Below are 22,385 nucleotides of genomic sequence, written 5' to 3'. Positions count from 1 at the left end.
GCTTTGTACCGAGTACGTGTGAAGCCAGTTGTCCGACATTCTTCAGCAAACAGCTAGTGGTTGCCCGTGTAAATTCACCATCTCAACTTTCACGCACAATGTGAATCGCATTCGGGCAAAGCGAGAAAGAATCACCGTGAAAGGACTAGAACTACGCGAAATACATAAGGTCGTTCTTCTTCTTGCTTTGCACTGTTAGGTATGTCAGACATGTCGAGAAGAAGCAGGAAGACACTCACCCTCTGCAATCCCACTCAAGAAGTGTTCGTGGGTTACCTTCATAGCACCCTCCCTGAGAGCGATCATACCAGCCTCCACGCACGTAGCCTTAAGCTGTGCTCCGTTGAACTCATCCGAACTGCGGGCAAGTTCCTCGTAATTGACATCGGGACTGACGGTCATTTTACGCGAATGGATTTCGAGAATACGGGCTCTAGCAGTCTCGTTCGGAAGGGGAAATTCGATCTTGCGATCTAAACGCCCCGAACGAAGTAGTGCAGGATCAAGGATATCGATTCGATTTGTAGCTGCGATGACCTGGATGGGTAACAGTTAATATGGAAGTCCTGGAAGAGGGTTGTTTCTTTCATCGTATTAATCACCTTGATACGCTCATCACTGGAGAAACCATCAAGTTGATTGAGAAGCTCCAGCATTGTTCGTTGTACTTCACGGTCACCACTTTTCTCGGAATCGAACCGCTTCGTACCGATGGCGTCGAGTTCGTCAATAAATATTATAGCGGGTGCCTTTTCCTTTGCCAACTCGAAGGCGTCGCGCACTAGCTTGGCGCCGTCACCGATGAACATCTGCACTAGCGAGGGTCCCGCTAGTTTCAGGTAGCAAGCCTTCGTTTGTGCGGCACAGGCTCGGGCGAGAAGCGTCTTGCCGGTACCTACAACAAAGATCAATGAGTGTAACGGTCGAATCTCTTGGGCTCACCTGGTGGACCGTACATGAGACAACCTTTGGGTGGCTTTATACCCAGGGTCTTGAATTTATCTGCTTGTTCCATTGGCAAAACGATAGCCTCGACAAGCTCCTCGATCTGTTTCTCCAAACCACCAATGTCTGTATATGTCTCCGTTGGCCGTTCATCGACTTCCATTGCCTTTACGCGCGAGTCGAATTCTGTGGGCAGTTGGTCCAGAATGAGATAAGAGTCCTTATTTACACCAACAAGGTCGGCAGGTTTGAGCTGTTCTGGAGGAACGAGACCGATGAGGGGAAGGAACACGGTTTGTCGCGTCGAGGTTTTCACGACCGCACACTTCCCTTTGCGCATCGAGTCCAGATCTCTGTTCGCACCGTCGTCTTCGCCTTCGGGATCCACTTCTAGTATCTGATAAATCGTTGGTAAGGGATAGCTCAGCGAGTGACTGTAAGACGGAATACCTCCACAACGTTGCCCACGAGGTAAGGGAGGACCTTGTTTTGTTTGATTTTCTCCCCGTTATCGCGAATCTTCTCCTTCATGACGCTCTGCTCATGCTGTAGTCTAAGAGTCTCTGACTTCATGACCTGAATCGCCACGTAAGCCAAGGGTTTTTGTAAACAGTTTACAGTTGGGCACACACCTTGATGTCGTTCTCGATGAGTCGTATTCTTGTCAGCATCTCGTCTGTCCCCAAGGCCATTATTTCCGGAGGGATGTCGTCCCAGTTGTCCTCTGGAGGACGATCTGGGGTGGTGTCCATTGCGCCGCCATCAGGAGTGGTGTGTGCTGGTGCAGAAGACGCGGGCTGGTCAGACTCTGGCTGCTTCTCTGGGTTGTTGTTTGGGGGCGGAGGCGGGTTTGATTCTGTGGAGGACATCTTGAGTAGTTGTGGTTGAGGACAAGCAACGCGTCACTCCCCCAAATAGGAAGACCTGCCAATGACACACCACGGCCACAGCAAGCCATGGCCAGCAAAGACCCACCAGCCAATGCAGACGACAAGGCCCGCTATGACAGAGTCAAGGAGGAGCTCGTCAAGATGCTCGCGAAAAGGAGGGCTGCAGACCGACAGTTGGTGTGCTCCTCTTATATGGCCGGTGTCGTGCTGCAGAAGTTGACGTGCCCATTCGCCAGGCTCAGATGGAACTGACCATCTACAACCTCGAGACATCCTACCTCACAGATACCGCCACCACTGGAAACATCATCCACGGCTTTGACGGGTATCTGAAACCCACCCAAGGTGCAGCAGCACGCAGGAAACACGAGATTGGCGAGGGTGATAGATGGTTCTCAACCAGTAGTGGGACATGGTCCAAGGTATGCTCGCTGCTACTTTGCCTTACCGCCCAGCTAATCTGACTTTGCAGTCCCTAGAACTGCTTGGAGATGGGGAAGAAACGACCCCTGCTCCCGACGATCCCAAAACTACGAACCCCGGTTTGACGACCGTCGTCGTCCCTCCGGCACCCCGCCCGCAAGAACTGACTGCTGCTCAACAGAAAAAGTTCCGTGACCGCGAGTACCAAAGGCGCAAACGGGCTATGCGCAGGAGTGCTGGAACGATGAGCGACGACGACTCTCAGGGGTTGGGGAGGAGAGCACAGAAGAGAGCTCGCATAGCAGAAGATGAGTAGCAACAGCTTCTCTACCTTATTGTATAGTACTGTGCACTGCGATTATTGTACTGATCACTTGCACGATGACTGGCCCCATTTCATGGTTAGGGCACGATTCTGCGTGCATGTGCCACTCGCCCCCTGTTTCTGGATCACGTCCTCGAAACTTGGCGATGTACGCTGCCATCGATTGATTACTGCGCCTACCTAACTTTTCAACTGTACTGCGTGATCAAAGTTCCATTTCACCAAGGAATTTCTTGACAGAAACCTCATCCATACCCCCGCCGTCGGGATCGACTGCCTCAACACATCGCACAACAGCGATGGTTTGTTTCGCCTCTTTGGTACTGACCCATATCCGCCCATTCACGCCGACGGCAATATCCAGTGGAAACCGGGAGCCCAGGAGAGGAAGCAAGAAATGCTTCGGGTCGAGCAGCCTGTAAGAGAGCATCAGTACGGTATGCCAGAGAGGCTTGGTGGCACGATTACAATCGGCTCATTTGCAAACTACAATGCGTGACGAAACCGCCTTTTAGCTCGCCAAAACCATCCGCTTTACGTGTCTGAGCGTCGAAGCATTCCAATTCCGGTTCCATGTCTTTGTGTGCAAGTGACACTCGGGCATATAGCACTGATCCCACCTGTAAGACTATCTATAACACTGAACGCATGGGCATGGTTGGGGGGCGTACCTTGAGATTAGGTCTATTTCTTTTGGTAGCACCCTCGAATGCCAGGCCATCTAGCGATGCAGGATGTGCAGCACCAATATCCACCCGCCAATTTTCTCCGCTACGTCCACTGACTACACCTATGACACTCTCCTGGGGTGCTGGGACGTACTTGACGATACACTTGATACACTTCCCTGTAAAGTGGAGAGTATGACTTGACTTACCCGTCGTGAATTGCCCTCTACCCACCACTTGCTCCTATTACTAGAGTGGTTTAGTATCCCCGCCCGTGTTGCAACGACCGGCTGCCGTGAACTGGAGCCTTTTCCTGAGCCTCGGGCAACCGAGAGCTCTGATAGGCCTGGTCCGAGCTTGAGATTGACGTGCTGTGCCGGTACGTGTTCACCTGGCATCACGAAGGACGACGTCATGACGGTCACTGGCAAAGGGCACTCTTGGCACCGATCTGCCATCTTAGCAACAGTACTAGCATGGCGACAACACCTCTCATGCAAGAGTTCCCGGAACTGTCCCGCTTATCGTATGTACCAGAGGCTCATAACGATTATCGTCTGACCAGACTTGCACAGCCGAGATGACCTGGAGGATCTTTTGAACGATCATGGATACTTTCAAAGCATCTTCCACTCTCTTTCTCCCGTGAAACAGCTTTACGAGTCACAGGCCGAGCTTTCTACGGCGAACGAGGCCATTGCTCGTACGTTCGCTTTCTGTCTTCTTCGGTCGTGCATTAACTCTGGAGTCGTCGAGGATCAAACCTGTCACTGCAAGGTAGACTCTACCAGTTGAGATCCGAGACCAAAGACGCTTTCGACGAAGCGAAGGCACTCGAGGCACGATGGAAAGTCCTTGAGCGCGAACACAAAGAACTCTATCAGGTACCCATTCATCGCCGTCCCCTCTCCAAACGCGCAATGTCTGATGAACTCCAATACAGCGATTCACACCTCAATTTCTCCTGATGCGTCTCCGTCATGCAACAACCGATCTGGACAACGCGTCGGAAACGCTGGCGTCGTCTTTCGTTCAATCATCGGCGAGATTGAACGACGCATCGGATGTGGACGAATTTATTAGACAGTTCCGGGAAATGAGGAAGGCATATCACAAGCGGGTGATGTGGGGAGATCGATGGGCCGCTGGCCAAGTAATATGGCACGACGATTAGTGGACAAGGTAACTGAGAGCTCACGAGTGCAACGGCAGTGGCATCTTCTAACTGCTGGCTACCTATTCTATGTAGCTAAGCCCAGGTCACGAATTCCTCCGAATTGCACCGTCCGGGCTATCCTTCCGTGCGTCCTAACCTACGCCTAAATGGCCCACTCGGGGATGAGGGTGGGCCATGTTAGGAATAACGGCTACCAGTGAAGTGGTCTGGCAGCCCTCATCGCATGCAGAATACGCATCCACTGCTAGCGACCCATTAATTAGTGGTAGGCGTTCAGTCTGTGGTGCTTTATATGTTTCAGTGAAACCACGAGTTGTTCGTTGTCACCCTTCGAAAAGGTGACCTGATCTTCGTCCTTCTGCCCCCTGCTGAGATCCGCGTATTCAAGAAATAAGTAACGACACAACGCGTGTGTTGGCGAGAGCGATGAGAGTAACCAGCGACACTTGTGCTAAGTAGTGTAAATGGCCAAATAAAGTCAAAGTCATAAGGTAAATTGGACTCGAGTTTGGAGCGTAGTGTCTGCCTTGATGGCGTTGAGGTTCTCCGCACATTACGCTGGTCCACTCTTCTCGCATGGTTGCTTCCAGACATCCTCGCCCGGGACAAACAAACAAGTCGAACAAGCATTCAGGGACATCGACGCTACTCTTAGCCCACCCTTCTCTGCAGATGCCATTTGGGAGGCTCTAACTGCTTTGCGCGATCAAGTTCTCGTGAGCAGGCATCAAGGCGACAAAGCTTCCGATGAGATACGAGCCGTTCTCTTGAAGAAAGTCGTGCTGGGTTTGTACGCCAGATCTCTGGACTTGTTTCTTGACGAGGCCAGCACCGCACAAGAAGACTCCGAATGGTGGTCAGAAACCGAACAATCTAATCTGTCTGCTGCACTATACTTATTGCAGAGTGAGTTTCTTTCTTCCTTGTTACTGGGCTGAGTTTGACGGACCACTCTCGGTTCACGTATATCTAAATGACATCCTCAAGCATTTCCTCATCGTGTTTTGAAGGTGCTTCAAGTACTCAAAATCCATCAAAGCGTCCCTCAGACGTCGGCATTGCATCTTCCTCGCATTCGCAGTATTTTCTTTCCTAAGAATCCATGGCAACCTAGCGTATTCATGACCACATTCTTTCCTCATCTTGGAGCCAATTCACCTACTTCGGTTCGCTCTCATTCTGCAGGATCCTTCCGCATTGACTCTAGACGCCCTGCATTGACGTACTTTGAATTCTTGCATGATACGCTCTGCCGTTATACATCGAAGTTTATTGCTATTGTGACTTATCCCCTTCGTTTGGCTCGCGAGGAGTGCTACATAAAGCGCCGTGAAAACGAGAGGATTCGTAATGAACGAGCTGAAGTACTCGGGAAGCTCCTAGGATTGCGGCCGAAGTTAACCTGGTTGTTGGACGCCCCGAATGTTGAGGAAGATGTTTCAGTCGACAGCGAGTTTCTCCTCGAGTTTTCAAACGCCGTCGACCCCACCACGTCCGACAGACTCTTGGAAAATAGCGTGCCCTCGCTTCTTGAAGGATTATACAACGCGGTCTTTGTTACACAACCAGGGGGTCATTCTTCGTACCTCAATAGCGAGGACCTTCGACGTCCGTCGAAGCTTACTCTTCTGTGGCCACGGTTATTGTTCCTACCACCGCTAACATTGTACTGTCTCAAAATTTTGTACGCATCTCGAGCATCACTAATCGACATGGCCCAAGACGCGATCGAGACCTCGAAGAATTTCCTTGAGGACTGGTTGTTAGAACCCCTCTATGGGGTCTACCGGACTATCAGGGCCGGTGGAGATGAAGCTATGATCGTCCGACCGGAGTCCATAGCTGCCGACTTCGATGTGAGTTGGGCATACACCAGTCGTCACGTTCCATCTGAATATTTTGGTAGTCTCTCGAGAGGATGAGTCTTGCGTTGGCAGGAGAAAAACTAGGTTATGATCAACAGCAACTTGCTACTCTCTCACAGCAGATACGACTTGGTGATTTTACCCCGCTCCTTAAGATTTACGAAGAAGATATCAAATACCCCGTCAAGTCAGCTTTGACCGGGACTTTGCTGAGATCCCTATTCATACAGGTACAGAAAGCAAAGGTATTTCAGTTCCCGTGATCCTCGCCATCGAGGTATTAACAACGAGAAAAGGTCGACATTGATCAAGCTTTAGGAGGGATCGATAAATTGCTCAAATCCCAAGAACTGACCTTTGCTTTCGTTGGTGTTGCACCCGCGTTCGCGATTGTATATACTGTAGGGGGCTCCCTCGTTCGACTCCTTTTCGGTAAACGTGCAAAATATGGCGGTAAACGCAAGAGGCAGAGTGTCTGGTTGGCAGTGCGGTGCGTGCTTAATCTCACAGCAGTAGCGTGTAATTTATCCTCCCACGTAGGAGAATCGAGCGCCTTCTTCTTTTCCAACCAAGGTCTTCGGGCAGGCACGGTGACGAAGATCGGTCCTCAGATGTCATTCCACCACTAACCTCGGGATTGCTTGTCCTATCTCTGACACATCTCCGCAATTATGCACTGACATCCCTCCCTGCACGGTCGCAGCCGCGCGAAGGGTTCTTAGAGGATGTTCGCGACCTTGAGGATCCCAGCCTGGGACGGTGGGAGAAATTGCGTGTACTGGACAGGATGTGGAGAAACTGGGCGAATGAGCTTGGATGGCAACAAATGGCTGGAGAGTCGGCATCGTAGTCCGTCCATCTTTGTACTGAGATCTCCACTGCGCTCGTGAGTAGCCAAACAAATGATCCATTACATCCTAGGAGTCTCTGCATATCACATACATAGTGACGAGGAAATTAAGTTGACGAAATGAATTTCAGAAAGATAGCCTCAACTGAGCAAGGCAGAGATGCGATGAAGGCCTAAATACTCTGTAAACCATCCAAGGCATGGTAAAAGCAGCAGCCGAACAGGGCTAATGCGTGGGTCGATGACGTAGCATCCACCGAGACCCCTCCTGTGCCACGAGTCCACTAGGCATTCATATGTCAAACGTGGGGTATCGTTGACGAGAAACCGATGACGTACCTAAGGATTGGCCCAAGATGACAATACAGAAAAGCACCCATAATCGCCCGTAGATGCCTTTGACACGGTGTCCAGTGACACGCGTCCATAGCTTCTCCAGTATCAGTAATGGGGCTTGCTGTACGAAAAAGAGTATGCCCTGTGGGTCAAACCCCCGTCCATGACTACAAATAGCGAGTTCATGAAGTAGTCCCGACCCAACAAACGTCCCAAAAACAATGCCGATATTTCCAGCAATAGCTCCTCCAATGAAGCCACCGTATACGAAGAACGTCTCTCTCAGCAACTGATGCCAACGTTTCGCCCAAAATTCATGCAGGGAGTCCGACTGCCAAGGATGGTCCATAACAGGTGGCCACGATGATGGATCGTTGGAGAGCAAGCCGACGCCAATTAGCGTAAAGAGATCGTACAGCAACTCAAAACCCGCAATAAACATGGATCCTGTGGCAACGTGAACCGCGGTAGATAGCATGTAGCGCTGTGGAATAGGAAGCTCGGGCCTGAAGATGGTACCTCCTTCAGGTAAATTACCGCCTGGCACGAGCTTGACGAACGACTCGCAGAAGTCAAGCACCACGAAGCGTCGAAGAGCGGAAGCTAAAGTTTGGCGAAGGAATGCAAATCGTTCAAGAGACTTGTGTTCCCTTGGGACGTGCACTCCGACTCCAAATGTCCAACCGATCCCTCTCAGCGTGCAGAAGAGTTCCAAGGCGTCATATAACCGGCTTGGTAAGTGGCGTTCCCATATTGATGGCGATGTTCTTGAATCATTGGTACCGTCTGTTGATGTACCGCCCCTGCTTTGGTTGGGAAAGTTGATGAAAACACCTAGTTTTTCCTCGCCGACTTTGAGCATTCCCTCAGGTCTCCAAGCCCAATCGATGACCCTGGAAACCATAAAGATAGCAATCGCCGCTACTTACATACGTCAGTAGGCTCCGCCCCTGACTGAGAACAAGATTAGGCACCTATTCCCCAATTAACCGGAGTGTATTCCGCTCCAGGAATTTTGAAGCGGAAGAAGGTCCCCAGTGTGACTAATACTATGAGTGGGAGTAGCATGAGGCGGTAGAGGAAAGTTTCCGGGCGTCGAGCAAGGTAGGCCATGTACATGGATGGCAAAACAGCAGCCACCAGATACAAGAGATGTTGTGGCTTCAAGGGTATACGGTCCTCTGGGCACGGTATAACTGTTCGGCATGCATCGTGAACGCTGGACACGGCCTTAGCGTCGGTGATTCAAGAATTCAAGAAACCTGGATATATGAATCATGACTTACAATTCGCTGAACACAGCAACCCACCCCATACGTATAAAAATACGACCCGTCAGGGCGCAGGTGGAAGAAACAACGGGTATGACTACAACATTTCCTGCGCACCTTTTATGTCTTTTGCATGAAACTAGTGCAGGAGAGCACAAAATTTTTCTCGACCAACGTATGGTTAGTCGATATGTAAGCACCTGAGTCGTTCCGTTCCATGCAGCTGCACTACGGAACCTCGAGGACAAGGTCCGAAGTGACCAGAACAGTGTGGTTGAGAATGTAAGGAATAGTATTGGTTGTTCTCGGGATCTCGATACGGGCGTTCCTCCGCAGCGCTTATGGACGATAGTATGGGAGCGTAACCCGTTATTTGCCGTGGACAAATCGACTGGGCTGTCCAAACATCCCCGGCAGTATTTCATGGGCTGCCCTTCCTTACGATATCGGTTTTTGATTGCTTGGCACGGTGTGTTGCTGGAACCTTGGGATGAATGAGGAATTCCATCTGACACCTATTAGAGGTGGGTGCCTATACTCACCGACTGTGGCGGTAGCACTATTCCATATGTCGCTGGCACTCCATTCATACGGTGGCGATATCGAAATGCCGTAAGATTGTCATCGCAGTGAGACATCTAGTGTAGTGCACAGCAGCGATATCAGGCATTGTGAAGGGCTCTGCCGTTTTGTGCACTGAAGATTATGATGACGTTCAGATCTACTTCTCAACCGTTCATAGTGCTAGTGCTGATTCACCTTGCATTACACACAGTCACCTCGACAATGCCATTCATACACTGGTCAGCCACGGGCAACATCCTGCCATATGTAGGTCATTCTCCTCTCCCAGCCAACGCATCATTGTAGCCGCGGGATACACTCCTGAATTCATAATGAACCAACCTCTCTCGTGTGGAGTTCGGGCCGGTCCATAATCACATCGTATGAACGTGCGGAACCAATTGAATAACTTCAGCAACGTTGATGCGCGAAACGCTGTTGGGCAATTACTCGTTGTTGAGCACACCTACCTCAGGTATCGCGCATCCAAGACGTTCCGCCCTTGTTCGTCATTACCATGGTTGTACCCGGTGTGAGATCCAGTTGTGGAGGGTGATCGCTGGGTGCCGACGTCATCAGCATTGCTTTATTGCCTTTGCTCATTTTCCGGAATAAACCGACTTAACTCTAAAATTGGACGCATGTAACGGGACGAGTGAATGTCAAGATTGCTACTTACAGCCGCTTTCATGGACTAAGGTGAAGTGTGTCTTCAAACGGTGCTCGCGGTCGAAAAGGAAAGCGTTTGCCACCAATAAGTCTCGAGAAGTAATTTTCTTCTGCGTCGTCGTCGCACTGATGACTTCGTGATGGTACATATACAATTTGGAGGGTGCTGGGCTCCTTTTCTACGAGCGTCGGTTCAGCTCAGTAGCAAACGTAAGGACAGTATGCTTCTTGGTTGACGATGTGGTACCTATATTATGCCATTAGTTTGTCCCGCGATACATTGTGCAACTGGCAAAGTGTCTGATGCCGGAAAACCACTGTCGCTCTTGACCCTGGCCTCAGCCAATCACCCGTGCTAGCTTCGGAATATGAAATTATTTATTGGCCAGTGGCATCTCTCCCAGCATGGTTGAAGCTGCACAAGAGGCCCTTAGAAGGTGGTCCGGGAGAAAGTGAGTGCTGGAGGGGATGTGAACTCTGAGTAGAAGACTTGGCTGGCAAACTCAGATCATGGCATGACGGGACTCAAGTACTCACCTGTCTCTGCCGAGTCGTTACCGGTGCGCGAGTTGGTTGCCAAGTGAGATTGCTACTGGGTACTACACCAATACAAAGCATGCGAACTCGAGGTATTTATCGTGGAAGAAGGTTAACGCTCCAGTCGTTTCCGTGGAGTGAAGCTCGTGGTATCCTAGGGATATCCCTAGATCATAGCAACAATGTAGTTTTGCAAAAAGAAAGAGGCGGGCGTTATCAACCAAACGGGGCAGAGATGTTGTGGAGACCCAAGAACTCTGTAAACCGCCGAAGGAATGGTATAAGTAGTGTATGAACAGGGCTAATGCGTGGGTCAATAATATAGCCTCCACCGAGACCTCTTTTATGCCATGAGTCCGCTAAGCATTCACACGTCAAACGTAGGGCATCGCTGACGACAAACCGATGACGTACCTAAAGATTGCCCCAAGATGACAATACAGAAGTACACCCATAGTCGTCCATAGATGCCTCTGACACGGTGTCCAGTGATACGCGTCCATAGCTTCTCTAGGATTAGCAGTGGGGCCTGCTGTACAAAGAAGAGCATGCCTTGTGGGTCAAACCCCCGTCCATGACTACAGATAGCGAGTTCATGAAGTAGGCCTGATCCAATAAACGTCCCAAAAACAGTACCAACATTTCCAGCAATAGCTCCTCCAATGAAGCCACCGTATATGAAGAAAGTCTCGCGCAGCGCCTGATGCCAGCCTTTAGCCCAAAATACGTGTAGGGAGTCCGACTGCCAAGGGTGGTCCAGGAGAGGAGGCCACGATGAGGGATCGTTGAAGAGCAAGCCAACGCCGATTAGCGTAAGGACATCGTACAACGACTGGAAACCCGCAATAAACATGGATCCTGTGACAACGTGAACCGCGGTAGATAGAATGTAGCGCTGTGGGATAGGAAGCTCGGGCCTGAAGATGGTACCTCCTTCGGGTGAACCAACGCCTGGTACGAGTTTGATGAATGACTCGCAGAAGTCGATCACGACGAAATTTCGAAGAGCGGAGGCTAAAGTTTGCCAAAGAAATGCACATCGTTCGAGAGACCTATGTTCCTTTGGGACGTGCACTCGAACTCCAAACTTCCAACCGATTCCTCTCTGTGTGCATATGAGTTCAAGGGCATCATACAATTGGGCTTTGCTTTGGTTAGAAGAGTTGATGAAAACATCTAGCTTTTCTTCGCCGACTTTGAGCATTCCTTCAGGTCTCCAAGCGCAATCGATGACCTTGCCAACGATAAGGATGGCAAACGATGCTACTCACATGTGTCAGTAAGTTCCACCCTGACTGAGAGTAAGATCGAGCACCTATTACCCAATTAGCCGGGGCGTGTTCCACTCCGGAGACTATGAAGCGGAAGAAAGTCCCCAATGTGACTAATACTATGAGTGGGAGTAGCATGAGTCGGAGGTGGTAAGTCTTCGGACGTCGAGCAAGGTAGGCCATTGACACCGATGGCAGAACCGCAGCCGCCAGATGCAAGATATGGCGAGGCCTTAAGGGTATCCGGTCCTCTGGACATGGTATAACTGTTTGCCATGCATCATGAGCGCTGAGCACGACCTCAGCGTCAGCAAATCATTGAAATAACCTGGTTATTATGAGTCACGACTCACAACTCGCTGAACACGACAACCCACTCCATACGCACGAGAAGGCACCACAGAAAAAAAGAAAAAAGAAACGGGTACTTAGTGCGGGAAAGTTGCAGCTGGTATATCTACTTATACTATGTACATAATGCAACATTTCCGACGTAAGTACCTCGTGCGTCATTTGCGTTTGTATGAAACTATGTAACGCAGCATGCACGAACTTCTTCGACTCAACCAACATATGGTTAGTCCGAGTCGGTATGTAAGAATGAGCCGAAGTAACTGAATGAAGAAATTGGTTATGGGGTTGATGGGTGGGTAGCGAATTAGTTATTTCCTCGCCCTCACTTACCTGTAAAATCGGACGCATACTCTCGGACAAATGGATGTTGATAATGTCAGAGAAGGGGTGCCTTCTTCTGGCGCTCGCAGTCGATTCAATGGCACCAATAAAAAGTAAAACGTTTTGACACCGGCCACCTAAATCTCAAGATGCGAATTTCACCTGCGTCGTTGTTGCACCAATGTTCGCGATGCTGGACTCTTTCTACGAGCGCGCGGGTTTAACTTGGCAAGAAACGTAAGGACAGTACTTGGGTTAACGACGTGGTACTTAGTATACCATGTCCTCCGATGCATTGCGCAACTGGCAAAGTGCCTTGTGTCCTCAGCCAATCGCCGTGCTAGCCTCGAAAAATCACGCCTATCCAACTATGCATTGGCCAATACCATATGGCATCTCTCCCAGCACGGTCGAAGTCTAGGAGAAAGTGAGTGTTGGAGGGGATAAGACCTGGCAGGCAAACTCGAATGGCGTGGGGTGGCGAGGCAGCCGTCCTGACCTAGATGTCTCCGTCATTAAATAAAGATGCACAATGTGCTCATCGGTTGCCAAGTGAGATTGCTACTAGGTGCCACACTAATATGAAGCATAGGAACTCGAGGTATTTATCGTAGATAAAGGTTAAGGCTCTTTCTCTTGAAGTCGTTTCCGCGGTGCGGAGCTCATGGTATCCTGGGTGATATCCATAGATCATAGCCGCAATAATAGCGTTGCAAGGAGAAAAGAGGCGCATCATCAACCAAGAAGGACAGACACACTATGAAGACCCAATAACTCTGTAAACCACCGAAGGAATGGTATAAGTAGTAGACGAATAGGACTGATGCGTGGGTCGATGACGTAGCCTCCACCGAGACCCCTTTTGTGCCACGAGTCCACTAGGCAACACCACGTCAAACGTTGGGCACCGTTAGCCAGAAGCTATAGTGACCCACCTAAAGGTTGTCCCAAGATGACGATACAGAAATATACCCATAGCCGTCCGTAGATACCTTTGACACGATGTCCTGTGCTACGCGTCCAAATTCTCTCCAAGATTAGCAGTGGAGCCTGCAGCGCAAAGAAAAATACGACGTGAGGATCAAATCCGCGTCCGAGACCATAAGCTCCGGCTTCGTGAAAGAGGCCCGATCCAATAAATGTCCCGAACACGGTACCGATGTTTCCAGCCACAAGTCCCCCAAAAAAGCCACCATAAACAAAGAAAGTCTCTCTAAGGATCTGATGCCAGCGTTTTGCCCAGAATATATGGAGGGAGTCAGATTGCCAAGGATGGTCCATGACAGGAGGCCACGATGACGGTTTATTGGAGAGTAACCCAACCCCAACAAGTGTAGAAAGATGGTAATACAAGTCAAACCCTGCTACGATGGCGGATCCTGTGGCGATGTGAACTGCAGTGGAAAGAATGTAGCGCTGGGGGATAGGCAACTCGGGCCTGAAAATAGTACCTCCTTCGGGAGTGTTAAGACCCGGCACAAGTTTGATAAACGATTCACAAGCATCAAAGACGAGGAAGCTGTGAAGGAAAGAGGATAGAGTTTCGGAAAGGAATGCAGATCGTTCAAGCGACCTATGCTCCTTTGGGATATACACTCCGGCTCCGAATTTCCAACCGATTCCTCTGTTGGTGAGAAGAAGTTCTAGGGAGTCGTACATCCACGCTGGTAAACGGCGTTGCCATACTGACGACGTCGCTGTTAAGGCATCGGGGTCGCCTGAAGATCCGCTACCAGTCCTTCTATTTGGAGACTTGATGGAAACACCAGGTTTTTTCTTCTCCGATTTTGAGCATCCCCTCAGGTCTCCAAGCATAATCGATGGCCTTGGCGACACTAGTCAGAGCAAGCGATCCTACTGACGTGTTAGTACCTTCCCCACTGACCACAGCCGAGAGTGAGATAGAATACCTAATCCCCAATTGGTTGTACCGTATCCTACTTCAAGAACTGCGAAGCGGAAGAAGGTTCCAAGTATACTTAATACGACCAATGGGAGTAGCATAATGCGGAGAAGGAATGTGTCTGGGCGTCGAGCGAGATAGGCCATGTACATCATTGGCAGAAGAGCGGCCAAGAGATGCAAGGCATGGTGTGGCTCGAAGGGTATACGGTCCTCGGGATGCGGTATGACCGTTCGATACAAAGAGTGAACACTGAACATGACCTGTACGTTGGTGACTCAGGTGACCTGCGGTAGCGGCAAGACTTACAAGTCATAGAATGTGATGACTCCCTCCATGGGATTAAGAAGAAGACGTGGACTCGTCCACGGAACTCGTCGGGTGCAGGCAAAAGAATTAACGCGTTCCGTGCATCTTTTCGGCACCAGGTTAAGTTGCCTGCAGGATCTGATTAGTCAGCGCCAGCATCTTGACAGACCCTCATGCAACTTCACGCCTTCCCAGCCTAGAGTGAATCATTGGAGACGATCGATGAAGATGAAGCGCTGAGGGGGGTTGAAGTAAAAGCCATAAAGTTTGGACTTGGCGAGGAATGAAAATATGTAATCTTCATGGTTAGGAGTCCAGCCAAGGCCTTATCATGCCTTATCACAGGGTGATATCTACGCAGATAGACGTTCAACTGTCAGGCCTTCAGGGGTACTCATTCTCTCCCGAAGATCTGATTGTGGAGGATGATGTGGGTGCGGAACTGGTACAAAGTTGCAATGGGCAGAGTGACCAGACTGTCCAAATTGCTCTTTCCCCTCACAGTGTTCGGGCGTTCCTTCGTCTTGATCTCGCTTTTGCTGCTAGTCAATGGAGTGTGCTGGGGTGTAGCGGCACAGTGGCATTCATTGCTCGGTCTTTCCGTGTTAGCATGGGTGAGAAATTCCATCTTCCGAGGTCTACACTGACAGTACTGATTATGAGTGTATTATCTCCCTTTCTGTCTGTACGGTGACAGACGATTGGACTCAGACACGGTAAGAATACTAGCACGACAGTATGAGAATGTAGTAACCACCGCACCATTCACAGCGTTGGATGCTGATCACATTAGGTACCCTGGTTCATTAAATCTGACATACCGTGCGTTGTTGGATAATGATGCTTCACAGCAACGCTCAACCACTCATAGTGCCTGCTCACCCTATATTGTGCAAGTGCCATTGACAATGCTACTCGTACGCTTATCAGCCACGGGCAGCTTCCAGTAACATGTGGTTTCTTTTTCTCCCTCGGGCACAGTACCATTGTGATTGCGGCAGTACGTTCTTTGATCACACTGATTTTGCCGTGGGTCAGCTTACTTCGTGCAACGTAAGAACCTGGCCATAGTCGTTAGCATCAGCGCGTACAATAAGTTAAATGCCTTTAATAATCTCGCTTCAGTCATCGGTGAGCGAGTCGTCCTTGGGCTGGCTGCTCATCTCAAACGTCACATAGGCACTGCCATAAGCGCCTCATTCTTATTCATCGTGGGCCTTGGGAACTCCATTATACTATGGAGAATAATACGTCAGCGCCGAGTACGCCTTCATTTATCGGTTTCTGAAATGAAGTTTTGCCAGTTTACACACTGTCGTACACAGGTCAAGCACACGGATGGGAAAGATGCAGCGACGGGTGCGGACTCACAAACTCAGAATACCTTAATGATGCGGGTACTCGGGCCCCTTGTTAACTTCGTCAATCGTCCTTGGAAAGTGTGTTACCGACCTCTTTACTTTGGTTGGATATCTGAACACCCTTAGATGTACCCCGTTGGAGTTTTGTTTGGATTAGGTGGGGGATTTGGTTACTACAAATGATTGATTGGCGCCAACATTTGTCAGGATTCGACACGGCATCTTCGATCGCTTTGCTCGCCCTGTCGGCCCTTGCGCAACAGAATGGCGGAGATAATAGAATACGACCATCCCAGGTCTTGGTGTTACCTGTAAGATCAGCCGCGAGGTGGCGGATGGTCGGGTGTTGACGTGTTCCCAGCTGCTATTCACGGGCGGCATGACATTGGTAGATTCCTTGAACTCGGTCATGATGCTTTACTCGTACTCTGGTTTCGCGGAACATTCGTGGAAGATCTTCGAGCGCACTATACCGGCAAATGCAGTGGATGACGGTGGTGTGTCCAGCGGACCCGATGTAGACATGAATGGCATGCTTGGCCAAACGCAGCCAGAGCGGACCACCCATTTGGCCCAACAGCAGGGGACTCCTGCCAATCCAATTGCAGGGGTGTTTGGGGGCGCCGAAGATGACGGCAACAATGTCGCAAGAAAAGATGATCGTGTTACTCGCGCCAAGCGACATACCATGTCAAACCTCAGTGTTTTGTTAACGAGCATGAGCATTCTTCTCGCATTCAGGTAAGGCACATTCTGATTTCGCACGTCAAGCTCGGAACATTTTGTAGCATTGCCCTCATTGAGGTCATGGGCTTAATTGGCCAGGAGTGTGCAAGGTGTCGACAGGCCGCATCGGCTGCGGATGGGGGAGGACTGGCCGGGAAGTGGTGGCGGGCATGGCAACGAGTATGTCCCGGAATGTGTTACGTCCTTTCCGGAACCTTAAGAGCTGACGGGTTCACAGGCGAATGACAACTCTGGGTATATAGGCGCGGCAGTGGCGGGGGCTTTCCTCCTTATCGTGATTGGCTGGTTTGGAGTCAGACGAATAATCAAAGCCCGACGGATATTTTCGGGAGCGAGCGAGGGGTGCGCAAGGAGAAGAGCATGTGAGGGCAATACGGATACCCGAGTCTAAACAGAAGGTTAGCGGGTGAAACTCATGTACAACAGAATATCGCGCGTTGTCCGACTTTTGGGCCTTCCCATAGTAGAAAGGCGTTAGGTCGCAAGATCGCGAGTGGAACTTGTGTCCATGTCTTGGCTGGACAATACTGGTCTCAAACCTGATCAACGTCAAATGGAAATGGCCACTCACTACTTTAGGCTTTTGAAGGGCTCCGTCACGTCATGGCAAGACAGGGGATGAGTTCTGGAGGGAAACACTTACGTGCTCCTAGCAACCTGGATACATATTGTATGATCCCCTTGCCAATCGTGTGTGCGTTGCGCCAAACGTCCATGAAGCTGTGAAGTCTTGACAGCCGATATCAGTTCCAAGTATGGCATGAGAAAGATGGCAGGATTGTTTTGGATTGTTGTGAGCATGTTCGGAATGGGTTGCCGATCTCAGACAGTACTAGTCGAACATGCCGGGAAAAGGAAAAGCCATGCAATATATGTTGACACCAAGTTGAACGCGTCAAGGACGACGACTCGACTCGACTCCACCAACGGCGACGACCGCGACGAGCTTGTATCCTTAGTTTCTTAGTGGACAGCGATTCCGAACCGCGGTCTTGCTGTGCCGCCGCGTACTGTCGCGCTTGGAGGTCTTGCTGGCCCGTCCACCGTGCCACGTAGTGTGGATATTCCTTGTTACACGATTTTTCTCGGTCGTACCGCCATTGGCGTTTGGCCGACTGGCGGGATCTCCGCGTTTTGAAATTATATTTGGTACGTTCCGCTCGGACACGACTCCCGTCCTAGCTCGTATTCATACCAGAGGACACCAACAGACGCCTATAAGATTCCCTTTTTACTCGCGTAAACACAGCAGAAGAATCGTCTATCATGTCCACGTCACGTCCTCATATCAACACAAATGTACATCGAGGTACTACCTTAGCGTCGCACCAGCGATCCGTCGGTCCTTCTCATACGTCGCAAAACCTGGACTCGTGCACGTAGCGGATCGCTGGCATCTACATCTTCATCCTTATCCGTGGAATCTCCCGCTCCCTCCTCATCCGCCTCTTCGTCCTCTGCACTATTTACCACTTCAGGAACCTGAAAGCACTCAGGTGACTGTATCCAATCCTACTAGCCCTTCTGCCGACGAGACGATGCGGATTCAACCAGCCGCGTCCGAGTTCGTTTTAGCTCTTCATGATTTTATCCCACAGCAGCAAAATGCCACCTGTTTATCTTTCCGTGCTGGCCAAGTCATTCACGTGCTCAACAAGGATACAAGTGGTTGGTGGGATGGTGAATTGGATGGACAGAGAGGGTGGTTCCCGAGCAACTATGTCAGTGCTGATGAGGGTGTGATTTCTCTGGCCGAGGACTTGCCCCGCACTTACTCTCCTGTAAGTCGTGGTGACTCTTCACTTACGTCGTTTCAACTAGCTCGTATAATTTTCAGCAGCGGCAGAAAGTGCGGCACGGACATACAATGTCGTCAGTGTCGTGGGCCACCACCCCATCGCGCGGGTCTTCACGAAAAGATCATCGACCCTTGGTGACGGAAGCGCTCGGCTCTGACATAACATCATACTGCCCACCTTTGATGGTGAACTTGCTTCACAGCCTGTCCTTACTCCAGAGCGCCGTCAGATCCAACCGTATAGTGCACTTTCAGCCAGCAACGGCGTGCATCATATCTTGTGTTCGCTCCATCCTCTCCGCCATGGAATGCTTACAACGTGATGCGTCCCTCCTCAGACAGTTCCCTATCCTTGCTGTGGAACGTAAGAATATATTGTCCGTTCTCGCCGCTCTGGCTTCTCAGGCGAAGAAGGCGTCAGACGAAAGCTACGATGAGGACATTCGCGACGCGGAGATAGAGGGGATGCTCAAACTTGGCGGCCAAGTGTTCTCTCAGGTACGAAGATTTCTGGCAGTCGCGGTGCAATGCGGAGTCGAACTACCAGAGAAGGCGCAAGTCTCCCAGTGCGGTGACAGCACTGTGACCTGCTCCAGCAGTGGAGGCTACTCCTATGGAGACTTCCGAGCCCCTATCTACCCCTCCAAGATTTGCCACCCCTCCGAAACCTTCGTCACAGCAGGACGGCGATAACTTGTTGAAAACAGCCACGCGTACAAAGAGCCTTAGCGACCTCCGATCGCAGCGGCGGTTTGCGACATATCGCGAATCGGATTCATCTGCTGCACCCTTACTTTCTCATTGGGCTGCTAGGACTCGTTCAAAGAGAGAGCAATACCAGCTGTACGAACGGACAGCAGGCAGTCGTCATAAGCCTGGGGTGTCTATCAGTAGTACTTCCTCGTCGTCATCCTTCTCATCCGCCGAGTCTCCGAAGGCGGTTTTAACCTCCCATTTCCCCACTGGACCGACAACGTCCGCGGAAATTATGGAAGCGTTAAAGCGTACCCGTGATGGATATCTCTCTGCGGTCTCTGCGTTTATTGGTCACGCTTTCTCTCATTCTCGCTCATCCCATGCTTCGAGCACAGGTCATATGTACAACCTAGTGCGGGAAATAGTGGAGACGGCCCGTGGGCTACTCACCATCGTCGAAGCTGTCGTACGGCACCCGGGCATCCCTCCTCATAAAGTAAACAATCTCCAGTTGTCAAAGGAAGGCCTGTGCAACGTGACGAGCTCCCTTGCGGAATCAGTGCGACAGCTCTCAATGCCCTTGCCTCCTGATGTCACGGATGATGCGGAGAGAGACTCTCTGGTTCGGTCCGCTACCGAAGCACACAAGGCTGGTGCTGATTGCTTCTCTGCGGTGAAGATGTGCCTCAGTCGCACATCTAGCCAGCAGCAGTTCATTATCGCATTACCTACCATGTCGCACTCCGACCCTGCGCCCTATACGCCGAGCAAATTCCCTTCACATCCGGGGACCGCCTCTGCTCTTAGCGGCTTATGTCAGGGCCCTGTTGATGAAGATGTCACCATTCATCCTCACACTCAATCAGTTCGTCCCCCTGAACTTTTGGCACAAGTTCAGGAAACATCTTCGGATTCTTCTGATATTACCACCCTTTCTAAATCTTTTGACGGCTCCCAGGACACTGCACTCACGTCCCCTGATGAGCAATCCTCGGAGGCAGACTCGGGGACTAATTTGGGTGCTCTTGCCGATACAGCCTCATCGTGTTGCGTACAACTCGTAGACGATGTCGACGCTTTCCATCGGCGGACGCCTGACACTTTGGTAGACGACGTTGGAAGCGATGAGGGTTCATTAATCACCCTTGAGGTGAAGCGTAAATGCCTGGGGCCTGACCTGGATGTGATATACAACAGTGATGGTCACCTTGTAGCTGCTTCCCTCGGTATCCTGGTAGAGAAGATGACACCGCAGGACAGCATTGTGGATGCCGCTTTTTCTGCGGTGTTTTTCCTTACTTTCCGTCTGTTCTGTTCCCCCGTCGAACTCGTGCAGGCTATCATCGACCGTTACAATGTCGTTCCACCCTCCAACATGTCCGAAGAGAATGTGCTCGTATGGCAGCGATACAAGGAAATGCCAATCCGCCTTCGGGTGTCGAACTTTGTCAAAACCTGGCTGGAACTATACTGGCGGTCTGGTGTGGACGATCCTGCTCTGCCACATCTTGCTACGTTCACCCGAGAGGTGCTCCAACCTTATTTCCCTGGGCCGTCCCAGCGTATTCTTACTCTTATTGACATTCGGAAAGACGCAAACTCCGACGTTATCAGCCCCAAAAGTGAACGAGCTCGTGATCCAGGCATGTCCATCAACCCGCCGACATTCTCACCTTCGGAAATTCCCCGTCCTACCATGACAAAGACGTTGTTGGCCGCTTTGCGTAGCAAACATTTTGAGTCCGTTTCCGTTACGGATTTCGATGCTCTCGAGTTGGCGCGTCAACTAACAATCATGGAGTGCGAGTTGTACTGTGCTATTCAACCGGAGGAAATTTTGGAGACTGGGCAGGAGGGTGCGAAACCCCCAGTCCACGTCAAAGCTGTATCCTCTCTGAGCACCGTCATCACTGGATGGGTGGCCGAGAACATTTTGAATGAGCATGACCTGAAGAAGCGCACAACTCTTGTTAAATTTTTTATCAAGCTTGCTGATGTAAGGACGAATTTCATAGCTCACCAATGGGCAATACTAACATGGACCGCAGAGGTGCACAATTTTAAACAACTTCAGCACCCCTCGATCTATTCTAGCAGCACTGGATTCTTCGACGATCTCCCGCCTACACCAAACCTGGTCGGTAAGTTATGTTTGCACGCAAATAGACGTTTCATTTACTCCGTCTCGTTACAGGGTGTTCCGCAAAAGAACAAAGGGCAATTGGAGTCTCTGAGACGCTTGGCTGACCATAGCCGTAATTATCACGAGTATCGAAGCAGACTTCGAAACACGGCACCGCCCGCAGTGCCTTTCTTGGGTGAGTTATCCGCAAAAGTATTGACGTACAGGAGTTAACTGCTGCCGGCAGGTCTGTACCTCACGGACGTCACTTTCTGCAGGGAAGGCAACCCCTCATATCGCGATGGTCCATCTGGAAAGAAGCTACTTAACTTCAATAAGTACCACAAACTGGCGAGGATAGTGCAAGGTTTGCCGCAGCGCATGTCACCAAGTTGTCTGTCATTGTACTGAACCGAACTGCCTAGACATGCAACGTTTTCAAGTTCCTTACAACCTCAAACAAATTCCCGAGGTTCAGGACTACCTGAATGTCGCCTTTGAAAACTCCAAACATCATGGCGATCTCGAAGATCTTTACAGGAGAAGGTATGTAGTCCTTCTGACAACATGCTTAATATATCCGTTAATATCCGGTGAAATAGTCTGCTTGTTGAGCCCAAGCAGCCGGCTGACATTCCTCCCACCGGCGATATGCGGCATCTTTTCAACTGGGCGACACGTTCGCAGGTGCAACAGCCCACTTCGGCGTAAATATTTTTCTCGATCCTCTTGTCTTTCCTGCACTTGGTATGTTGGGTTGCTAGTCTATGATTCTTTTTTCTCCCGCTGTTGTCCTGGTATAATTTCGTTTCTGGTGTTCGGCTTAACGATTTTATATCAATCATGCAGACGATCCTCCCATCTGTTTATCTTCATATTGTTTCATGCCCGTTTGTAACCCAGTACTAAGGAGATCCCTGTTAATCTTCTATAATAGCGCAAATGTGTAGGTAACATCTTTGCAATGGAAACCAGAAAGAATC

General features: G+C 50.4%; 10 protein-coding genes across 10 annotated transcripts; 5 read left to right on the top strand and 5 right to left on the bottom strand.

Moving 5' to 3' along the window:
- Nucleotides 1–51: 51 nt before the first annotated feature.
- On the bottom strand, nt 52–1,851 carry F5J12DRAFT_306825 (26S proteasome subunit P45). Its single transcript, XM_051738831.1, has 6 exons — nt 1,578–1,851; nt 1,396–1,521; nt 943–1,342; nt 603–895; nt 240–537; nt 52–192 (listed from the first exon to the last, which is right to left on the bottom strand). Exons 1-6 carry the CDS (start codon nt 1,812–1,814, stop codon nt 152–154), a joined length of 1,395 nt encoding a protein of 464 aa, XP_051604332.1. The 5' UTR covers nt 1,815–1,851; the 3' UTR covers nt 52–151.
- Nucleotides 1,852–1,869: 18 nt separating this feature from the next.
- Nucleotides 1,870–2,610, top strand: F5J12DRAFT_910257 (histone acetyltransferase subunit NuA4-domain-containing protein). The gene is made up of 3 exons (XM_051749021.1): nt 1,870–2,012; nt 2,072–2,257; nt 2,308–2,610. Exons 1-3 carry the CDS (start codon nt 1,902–1,904, stop codon nt 2,572–2,574), a joined length of 564 nt encoding a protein of 187 aa, XP_051604331.1. The 5' UTR covers nt 1,870–1,901; the 3' UTR covers nt 2,575–2,610.
- A 178-nt stretch (nt 2,611–2,788) lies between these two features.
- On the bottom strand, nt 2,789–3,667 carry F5J12DRAFT_713407 (uncharacterized protein; the record flags this gene model as incomplete). Its single annotated transcript, XM_051740831.1, has 4 exons — nt 2,789–2,999; nt 3,052–3,203; nt 3,255–3,404; nt 3,461–3,667. The coding sequence occupies 4 exons, from the start codon at nt 3,665–3,667 to the stop codon at nt 2,789–2,791; spliced, it is 720 nt and encodes a 239-aa protein (XP_051604330.1).
- A 60-nt stretch (nt 3,668–3,727) lies between these two features.
- F5J12DRAFT_903140 (uncharacterized protein) lies at nt 3,728–4,425 on the top strand (the record flags this gene model as incomplete). The annotated part of the gene is made up of 4 exons (XM_051748371.1): nt 3,728–3,777; nt 3,827–3,954; nt 4,008–4,135; nt 4,195–4,425. The coding sequence occupies 4 exons, from the start codon at nt 3,728–3,730 to the stop codon at nt 4,423–4,425; spliced, it is 537 nt and encodes a 178-aa protein (XP_051604329.1).
- Nucleotides 4,426–4,951: 526 nt separating this feature from the next.
- Nucleotides 4,952–7,216, top strand: F5J12DRAFT_802583 (NCA2-domain-containing protein). The gene is made up of 5 exons (XM_051744424.1): nt 4,952–5,334; nt 5,416–6,284; nt 6,335–6,538; nt 6,590–6,783; nt 6,834–7,216. The coding sequence occupies exons 1-5, from the start codon at nt 4,959–4,961 to the stop codon at nt 7,141–7,143; spliced, it is 1,953 nt and encodes a 650-aa protein (XP_051604328.1). The 5' UTR covers nt 4,952–4,958; the 3' UTR covers nt 7,144–7,216.
- Nucleotides 7,217–7,250: 34 nt separating this feature from the next.
- Nucleotides 7,251–9,285, bottom strand: F5J12DRAFT_306575 (uncharacterized protein). The gene is made up of 5 exons (XM_051738830.1): nt 8,868–9,285; nt 8,766–8,771; nt 8,454–8,698; nt 7,483–8,400; nt 7,251–7,427 (listed from the first exon to the last, which is right to left on the bottom strand). Exons 1-5 carry the CDS (start codon nt 9,173–9,175, stop codon nt 7,285–7,287), a joined length of 1,620 nt encoding a protein of 539 aa, XP_051604327.1. The 5' UTR covers nt 9,176–9,285; the 3' UTR covers nt 7,251–7,284.
- A 1,152-nt stretch (nt 9,286–10,437) lies between these two features.
- F5J12DRAFT_802571 (uncharacterized protein) lies at nt 10,438–12,389 on the bottom strand. Its single transcript, XM_051744423.1, has 5 exons — nt 12,145–12,389; nt 11,836–12,080; nt 10,935–11,783; nt 10,521–10,879; nt 10,438–10,460 (listed from the first exon to the last, which is right to left on the bottom strand). Exons 1-4 carry the CDS (start codon nt 12,171–12,173, stop codon nt 10,737–10,739), a joined length of 1,266 nt encoding a protein of 421 aa, XP_051604326.1. The 5' UTR covers nt 12,174–12,389; the 3' UTR covers nt 10,438–10,460; nt 10,521–10,736.
- Nucleotides 12,390–13,006: 617 nt separating this feature from the next.
- F5J12DRAFT_802566 (uncharacterized protein) lies at nt 13,007–14,825 on the bottom strand. The gene is made up of 5 exons (XM_051744422.1): nt 14,679–14,825; nt 14,377–14,621; nt 14,233–14,320; nt 13,402–14,204; nt 13,007–13,344 (listed from the first exon to the last, which is right to left on the bottom strand). Exons 1-5 carry the CDS (start codon nt 14,705–14,707, stop codon nt 13,202–13,204), a joined length of 1,308 nt encoding a protein of 435 aa, XP_051604325.1. The 5' UTR covers nt 14,708–14,825; the 3' UTR covers nt 13,007–13,201.
- On the top strand, nt 14,826–17,509 carry F5J12DRAFT_802548 (NicO-domain-containing protein). The gene is made up of 12 exons (XM_051744421.1): nt 14,826–15,292; nt 15,376–15,394; nt 15,450–15,471; nt 15,576–15,678; nt 15,737–15,809; nt 15,858–15,940; nt 16,004–16,117; nt 16,166–16,196; nt 16,247–16,350; nt 16,401–16,780; nt 16,828–16,945; nt 17,004–17,509. Exons 1-12 carry the CDS (start codon nt 15,104–15,106, stop codon nt 17,175–17,177), a joined length of 1,410 nt encoding a protein of 469 aa, XP_051604324.1. The 5' UTR covers nt 14,826–15,103; the 3' UTR covers nt 17,178–17,509.
- Nucleotides 17,510–18,052: 543 nt separating this feature from the next.
- On the top strand, nt 18,053–22,113 carry F5J12DRAFT_954601 (ras guanine nucleotide exchange factor domain-containing protein; the record flags this gene model as incomplete). Its single annotated transcript, XM_051749850.1, has 9 exons — nt 18,053–18,085; nt 18,265–18,567; nt 18,624–19,155; nt 19,184–21,276; nt 21,329–21,421; nt 21,475–21,598; nt 21,650–21,769; nt 21,828–21,948; nt 22,005–22,113. The coding sequence occupies 9 exons, from the start codon at nt 18,053–18,055 to the stop codon at nt 22,111–22,113; spliced, it is 3,528 nt and encodes a 1,175-aa protein (XP_051604323.1).
- Nucleotides 22,114–22,385: the final 272 nt, after the last annotated feature.

The sequence above is a fragment of the Pisolithus orientalis genome (assembly GCF_024613125.1).
Source record: "Pisolithus orientalis strain OTSU chromosome Unknown F5J12scaffold_3, whole genome shotgun sequence".
NCBI lineage: Eukaryota > Fungi > Basidiomycota > Agaricomycetes > Boletales > Pisolithaceae > Pisolithus > Pisolithus orientalis.
The sequence above is the reverse complement of the archived record's forward strand: the minus strand, read 5'-3'. Positions and strand labels throughout refer to the sequence as shown.

Coding starts and splice junctions, on each gene's coding strand:
- F5J12DRAFT_802571 (XM_051744423.1), bottom strand. CDS start 12,173: ATGGAGTGGGTTGTCGTGTTCAGCGAGTT. Junction 12,081..12,144: donor GTTGTCGTGTTCAGCGAGTT/GTGAGTCGTGAC, acceptor GGTCGTGCTCAG/CGCTCATGATGCATGGCAAA. Junction 10,880..10,934: donor CATCTTGGGGCAATCTTTAG/GTACGTCATCGG, acceptor GTGAATGCTTAG/CGGACTCATGGCATAAAAGA.
- F5J12DRAFT_306575 (XM_051738830.1), bottom strand. CDS start 9,175: ATGAAATACTGCCGGGGATGTTTGGACAGCCCAGTCGATTTGTCCACG. Junction 8,401..8,453: donor TCCGGTTAATTGGGGAATAG/GTGCCTAATCTT, acceptor GTATGTAAGTAG/CGGCGATTGCTATCTTTATG. Junction 7,428..7,482: donor CATCTTGGGCCAATCCTTAG/GTACGTCATCGG, acceptor ATGAATGCCTAG/TGGACTCGTGGCACAGGAGG.
- F5J12DRAFT_802548 (XM_051744421.1), top strand. CDS start 15,104: ATGATGTGGGTGCGGAACTGGTACAAAGTTGCAATGGGCAGAGTGACC. Junction 15,941..16,003: donor GAATAATACGTCAGCGCCGA/GTACGCCTTCAT, acceptor TGTCGTACACAG/GTCAAGCACACGGATGGGAA. Junction 16,118..16,165: donor TCGTCAATCGTCCTTGGAAA/GTGTGTTACCGA, acceptor GAACACCCTTAG/ATGTACCCCGTTGGAGTTTT.
- F5J12DRAFT_802583 (XM_051744424.1), top strand. CDS start 4,959: ATGGCGTTGAGGTTCTCCGCACATTACGCTGGTCCACTCTTCTCGCAT. Junction 6,285..6,334: donor CCATAGCTGCCGACTTCGAT/GTGAGTTGGGCA, acceptor ATATTTTGGTAG/TCTCTCGAGAGGATGAGTCT. Junction 6,539..6,589: donor TACAGGTACAGAAAGCAAAG/GTATTTCAGTTC, acceptor CAACGAGAAAAG/GTCGACATTGATCAAGCTTT.
- F5J12DRAFT_306825 (XM_051738831.1), bottom strand. CDS start 1,814: ATGTCCTCCACAGAATCAAACCCGCCTCCGCCCCCAAACAACAACCCA. Junction 1,522..1,577: donor TCATCGAGAACGACATCAAG/GTGTGTGCCCAA, acceptor GTGGCGATTCAG/GTCATGAAGTCAGAGACTCT. Junction 193..239: donor CTTGAGTGGGATTGCAGAGG/GTGAGTGTCTTC, acceptor CATACCTAACAG/TGCAAAGCAAGAAGAAGAAC.
- F5J12DRAFT_802566 (XM_051744422.1), bottom strand. CDS start 14,707: ATGGAGGGAGTCATCACATTCTATGACTT. Junction 14,622..14,678: donor GTCATCACATTCTATGACTT/GTAAGTCTTGCC, acceptor GGTCATGTTCAG/TGTTCACTCTTTGTATCGAA. Junction 14,205..14,232: donor ATCGGAGAAGAAAAAACCTG/GTGTTTCCATCA, acceptor TCCAAATAGAAG/GACTGGTAGCGGATCTTCAG.
- F5J12DRAFT_910257 (XM_051749021.1), top strand. CDS start 1,902: ATGGCCAGCAAAGACCCACCAGCCAATGCAGACGACAAGGCCCGCTAT. Junction 2,013..2,071: donor GGGCTGCAGACCGACAGTTG/GTGTGCTCCTCT, acceptor CCCATTCGCCAG/GCTCAGATGGAACTGACCAT. Junction 2,258..2,307: donor GTAGTGGGACATGGTCCAAG/GTATGCTCGCTG, acceptor CTGACTTTGCAG/TCCCTAGAACTGCTTGGAGA.